Source organism: Lactuca serriola, chromosome 4, assembly GCF_051521515.1.
Source record: "Lactuca serriola cultivar US96UC23 chromosome 4, Lser_US96UC23_V15, whole genome shotgun sequence".
In the NCBI taxonomy this organism is placed as follows: Eukaryota; Viridiplantae; Streptophyta; class Magnoliopsida; order Asterales; family Asteraceae; genus Lactuca; species Lactuca serriola.
Genome location: NC_136411.1, coordinates 177,810,860 through 177,817,218, shown reverse-complemented (window position 1 = coordinate 177,817,218; position 6,359 = coordinate 177,810,860). Strand labels below are relative to the sequence as shown.

General features: G+C 37.3%; 1 protein-coding gene across 1 annotated transcript; it reads left to right on the top strand.

The window, feature by feature from the left end:
* Positions 1-4,772: 4,772 nt before the first annotated feature.
* Positions 4,773-6,058, top strand: LOC145099023 (uncharacterized). Its single transcript, XM_079036612.1, has 5 exons — positions 4,773-4,860; positions 4,981-4,999; positions 5,283-5,731; positions 5,824-5,942; positions 6,029-6,058. Exons 1-5 carry the CDS (start codon positions 4,773-4,775, stop codon positions 6,056-6,058), a joined length of 705 nt encoding a protein of 234 aa, XP_078892738.1.
* Positions 6,059-6,359: the final 301 nt, after the last annotated feature.

Here is a 6,359-nt window from a genome sequence, read left to right as displayed (position 1 = left end):
CGAAGGTTTTTTTTATTATTCCTCGAAACTATTACATAGGTGTTCAAGTTCACCCTAGACTATGCCTCTAACAGGCTACATCATACAATTCTATGGCTACTTCATAACTCGATCCTTGGATGTCAAGCCGTCACTCCTGAATCCTCACATTGTCATTTGCTTCGTCAAGGATCATTTGAAATGCTCTCGCCTTTGGCTTTGGCGGCACATTTGGCTTTGTAGCCCCCTCTCTATTTGGGCAATCTTGCTTGAAGTGCCCTTCCTCATTACATTCGTAACACACCCTTTTATTGAATTTACACTCTTTGGCATAATACCCATGCTTCCCACACTTGAAACAAGTTACTTCCTCACCGCATTTTCTAGAGTGTTTCTTTTTGCACTTCTCGCACCATCTTTCTTCACTCCCTCCTCCTCTAAACTTCCTGGTACTGGATTTGCTTCTCTCATCGGGCTTCGCAGACCCCTCAAATTTCCTCTTTTCACCAACCTCGGTCTTGTTGGCGGCTCTTCCCTTAATCATCTCCTCAACTGACTTGGCAGCCCAGATAGTTGCCTCCAAAGTAGGTGCCTGACGCACTGGCACTGCATATTCCCATGGAAGTCCTTTTGCGTACTTGTCAATTTTCGTCAGCTCATCCAGAACAAGACGTAAGGCAAACTCCATCTTCTCTGTGAAGTTGTTGGTGTATTCATCAATAGACATGCTTCCTTTCTTTAAGGTAAGGAATTGGTTTTCTAGCTCGAGCAGATTTTGGGTTGAGCAGTACCTACGTTTGAATTGCACCAGAAATTCTGGCCATGTCAGTTGCAGGGGCTCATTGGGGCTCAACGTCTTTCCCAAGGTATTCCACCATCGTACAACGCCTCCTCGAAACTGACGCACTGCAAATGTGGTTTGTTGTTTTCCCTTGCAACCGCACGTCATGAAAGCTAATTCCATCTCCGAGATCCAATCCATGACCCCGATCGGATCCTCCTTTCCAGTGAAAGTCGATGGCTTGCAAGTCAGAAAATCCTTGTACTTGCATCCATTCCTCTCGACTTCGTCATCTTGGTTGTTTTATCGAACTATTGGTGGGTTGACTTGACCAACAGCCCCACTGTAGTTTCCTTCCTCAGTCTGCCCTTCGTTCAACTCGGGATGTTCGATCTGAATAGTCGCTTCCTCTCGATTTTGCTGGAGCAAACGTCTGGTTTCCTCCATTTGACGATCCAACATCGCTTGGATCATCGCTTGCACTCCGGCTATCGTTATTGGCTCAGCAGCGGCTACCACAACCAGTATTTGCTCAATCGCTGGGGGTTGATCTCGGTTCCCATTTGCATTCACATTTCCGCTACGGGTTCTTGCCATCTTGATCTATACACCGAATAAGGTGAATCTAGACCTTTACTTAGGATTGACGTTTAAATCATTCTTATCGCTCCGAAACGTTTATATGCTGGTTCTAATATCGTAGTTAAACGCTTAGAATCCTAAACACATAAGGTTTCCAGATCCGGTCGGCAACAGACCATAGATCCCAACAAATAACAGCATATCAGGCACAAGCATTTAGCACATAAAAGCATTTTAGGCACAATTCCTAAAATAATCTAGTTCTCATACCTCACAATCATCGCTTAGCATTCTAAGTTTAATTCTAGAAATAAATCCATATTCCTAGTTCGCTTAAACTAATGCTCTGATACCAACTGTGACATCCCCAAAATCACGGCCAGAAAAGACCGATTTTGTTTATGCTTTATAAAAATCAGAGTACTTCTTTTAATAAAAATGTTGCGGAATTTGTTCCCAGAAAAACATGATAATCGCGTTATCAAAGCATTTCTAAAGAAACATATTTTTATTTACTTTTAAAAACATTTGGGATGTCATCGTCAATACAGAAAAATAAGCATAAACAGAACTTACATTTATTTACACTAGTGATCTACATCTCTTTTAAATCTCTCAGTGTAATGTGACTTCATATCGAAACCTGTGATACAAATAAACTGAGTGGGTCAGGTTGGGAAACCTGGTGAGTACATAGGGTTTTCAACCCACAATAATATACTTATTATGTTTTAACAATCAAACAATCAACCCAATTACCCATCCCCATTATCTTCTTTATTCTTAAGGATCTACCCTAAGAACCAGCTATTTCTCATTCATTCATTCCTAAGGATCATCCTAAGGAAACAACATGAAGTCCATTGTTGCCAACGACACTTTGGTCAAGCACAGCTGCTAATCATGTCACTTAGGCGCAGCTGCCACAATTGGGACATTTCCTATGAGGCGCTTCTGCCGGTATTGACCTTTTAACGCCACTGTCATGGTCATAAGGCTCCCTATTAGGCACAACTGTCGATACTGTCCTTAGAGCGCAGCTGCTAGGACATTTATCGTAGATCTAAAACATCTACGGGTTGTGGCGCAGCTGCCAGTGCTCATCTATAGGGTACTAGGTCCACTGATGCCAATGTATACCTATAGGGCACTAGGTCCATGTTACTAATGTTCCTCTATTTCAGCTTTTATCCCTCATCATTCATTTACCCATGTTTTACCCAACATATCTTGTAGATATAAAATACTTTATACAGTTTACATCATTTAAAACATGTATAAAAATCTTTCACCAACATAGACAGCAAGTATTCAGACAATATGCACACATAGCACGTAAATTTATAATAAAATACTTCATATCTATGTGTAAGATGAAAGGGACCATGCACTCACAACACGTAATATATATTAAATACTTCATATCTATGTGTAAGATGAAAGTAACTATGCACTCACTTGAGAAGGTGGTGACTCGGTACTCGGACAGCGCTTCGTTTACTTTAAAATAATTTCCTTCGATGAAACCTAGTATTATTACCACTAGATTTTAGTCTAATATTTACCGTGACTAATTATTAGTCTTATTATTATTATTATATAAGCGTTTAAATAATACTTTCCAACCACTATGTACAGACAGGGGCCAGACATAAAACACCGGAGGGCAGGACCATTTTGGCATATAGCACTTCTGAAATCCAACAACCCTATGCGGCCCTTTAAACCAGATTCCCCGTACCGCGAGTAGTTAAAAAGATATTATAACGACACTTATATAAGTCATAATAATAGCTCAAATATTTATTATAAATTTATAATAACAATACTAATTTTAAATATAAAGTATATTTAAAATAGGGTAAGCATAACTTACTTACAAGGGGATTTCAGCTAGAAGTCGGGCTCTGTAGGGGCAGAACTTCATCGCTGAATCTTTCTAAGAAAGATTCGTGCAGCGCTTCAGCGCTCACCTTACTATACTAAAACTACAGAAAGAGAAGTCGAATCACGAGGGACCGAAATGCTCGGGGGATAAGGAGAGAAAGACTCTTGAATCAAGAGAATGGTGCAAGAAATATGAGAGCCCAAGCCTCTTATTTATAGTAATTGAATTTACAAAAACTACCCCCCATAATTACTTAATGACCTTATAGTTATATAAACAACTAAACACCCCTTTATAATACTATTTTAAATAGATTTAAAGATATTTGTACTAAACTAATGTCGAAAGAACTCAACATTAGTCTTATAATGACCGCATCGTCGATACCTTTCTAATGATATATACATATGTATATATATGTGTACGTATATATGATTTATACTTTATTTTAATACGTAAATATGCTATTATAATTTGTAACTCGTTCATACGAACTCCGTTTTTGATGTTCTTTATATCCATGCGTAGGTGGAGATGCACTCTACAACTCTCGTTTAGACTCCGTCGGCTAATTTTGAATTTATTTTTAAAGTTATATTTTTAACAGGCCGGGACAAGATTGGTCTGTTATAATCTCATAACTTCTTCATCCGATGTCCATTTTCGTCTATCTTTTTATTGTTACGCTACTAATAATGAGATCTTCGATTCTCGTTTAGGTTGTGTCGGCTAAAAATCGTTCGATCTAATATTCGAATTTCGGGCTGTACACTGCTAATCCGAAACTTCGAAAAATCGTAACTTCTTCATACGAAGTCAGATTTGGGCGTTCTTTTTATCGAAGTTCTTAGTTTAACATATTCTACGACTTTCATTTAGAGCGCTAAGGCTAAATCTCGCTCTATCATAAATTTACTATTTACGCTTCCTGGCGTCGTGCCGGTTCCAACGCGAAACTTCGACGGGTCATAACTTCTTCGTTATAACTCGGATTTCGGCGTTCTTTATATGTACGGAAACCCTGTGACATATTCTACAACTTGGTTAAGATTATTTATTCTAAATAATCTTTTTGTCGAAAAGTCGTTTTCGACCCCTATTGCCTCTAAATTGACTAGCCCGGATCTGCGGGCGTTACACTTTTCATGCCTTTGAAAGGGATAGCTTCAAAATGATGTTGGAGGTTATTGGCTAGTTTGGAATCGGGTTTCCATGTCCTACTAGATATGTTTTGAGTAACCCACTTATAAAGCTTGAAGTTGAAAGAACAAAAAAATTGTTGAAAAAAAAAACAAAAAAGAATGGAAAGAGGATGGATGATCGAGTATGATGGATGCTTTGTCCGATCGAAAGCGGAGAATCATTATGAATTTATGTGTTAATTCGAAGATGGGTACCATTTTTTTTATCTTCAAAAGAATGTTCCAGTGAAGCACATACAAGCTAACACATATATGAGTATGTGGAATCTTGTATTCAACAAGTTGGTCCCAAGAATGTTGTTCAAGACTTCAAGTTGTGACTGATAATGCTACGAACAACATGGGGGTGGTGAAGTTGCTAAAAGAGAAAAGATCATCTATTTTTTGGACATCATGTGCGACATATACCATTAACCTTATGCTTGAAGGTATTTACATTATTTTATTTATTTATTGTATTTATTATTTATTTGTTTATTACTTTATTTAGTTTTAAAATGTTTAATTATATACTACAATTTGTTATTTAATCTTGTTTATTTTTCAAGGTATCGGAGCTCTCCCAAGGTTTAAGAAAATCCTAGATCAAGCAAAGAAAATAACCATATACATTTACGCTCACCACAAAACCTTTGCGATGATGAGAAGTTACATCAACAAAAGGGAAATTATCCGACCGGGAGTCACGAGATTTGCTTCCGCGTTTCTAACATTACAAAGTTTGTCCGAAAAAAAAGGAGCAACTAAGACATATGTTCTCTAGCAACAAATGGGAGAAGTGTAAATTTTCCGGTAAGCCTAAAGGGATTGCCTCATTTAAAATGGTGACAAGTGTATAATTTTGATCCAGTGTGACACAATGTTTAAAACTGTTCTCCCCTTTGGTGAAAGTCCTTCGAATGGTTGATGCGGATTGGAAGCACTCAATGGGTTTTATTTACGGGAAGATTAAAGTTGCAAAAGAAGAAATTATCAAATCTTTGGGTGGTAACGAGAAACACTATAAGCCTATTATAGATATCATAAACACAAAGATGAAAGGTCTGCTAGATTCAACTTTACATTCAACATCTTATCTTTTGAACCCGTATTATCATTATAATGATGCACAGCTCCAGTTTGATCCCGATGTAATGGATGCGGTTCTTGATTTTTTTGATACATTATTTCTTGGAGATTTAGAGATGCAAAGGCAAGTCGTAACTATCGACATGCCAAAGTATAAGAAAAAAGTTGATAGATTTGGTTCCAATCTTGCAATTAAACATTGTAAGGTGAATGATGCCGACTTTGATCCGGGTAATTCACTTTCCTTTTAGTTATCTATTTATCAATTTTATAAAAAATTTATATTTATCGATTAATAATGTGTTTTTGTATCAAAATCGTAGCTAGTTGGTGGGGACTATTTGGTGGCACAACTCCTTGTTTGATAAAGATTGCTATGAGGATTCTTTCTTTAACTAGTAGTTCATCGGGTTGTGAAAGGAATTGGAGCACATTTGAAGGGGTTAGTAATCTAAAGCATTAAATTTATATTTTATAAAATTTAAATATTAAGCACGTTTAAACTCTTTGTTGTGTTTAAATTTGTAGGTACATACAAAGAAACGAAATAGATTGTAGAAAAGCAAATTGAACAATCTTGTTTATGTTCAATTCAATGGAAAAAAGTAAAAAGAGAAAAGATAGAATCATGGAAGTGCTATTATCAAATCATTCTCTCTCGGCTCAAGAATGGCTTGTTGATTGCAATGTAAATGAAGTAGACCCCAAAACGGTTGATGAGACTCTTGCGACCGATGTTAGTCAAGCACCCCGAGTCCCGTGAGGGACATAGGTGGAGATTTAAAATATTTTGATTCAAATACTTAATGATCCTTAATTATTCCTTGAGGTTGAAAGTTCAAGTCCCGTGAGAGACATA

Bases quoted from the DNA above. Each gene is read 5' to 3' on its own strand.
- LOC145099023 (XM_079036612.1), top strand. From the start codon at position 4,773: ATGGGGGTGGTGAAGTTGCTAAAAGAGAAAAGATCATCTATTTTTTGG. The intron at 5,732-5,823 runs GTAATTCACTTT...TCAAAATCGTAG, and splicing joins TGATGCCGACTTTGATCCGG to CTAGTTGGTGGGGACTATTT. The intron at 5,943-6,028 runs GTTAGTAATCTA...TTAAATTTGTAG, and splicing joins ATTGGAGCACATTTGAAGGG to GTACATACAAAGAAACGAAA.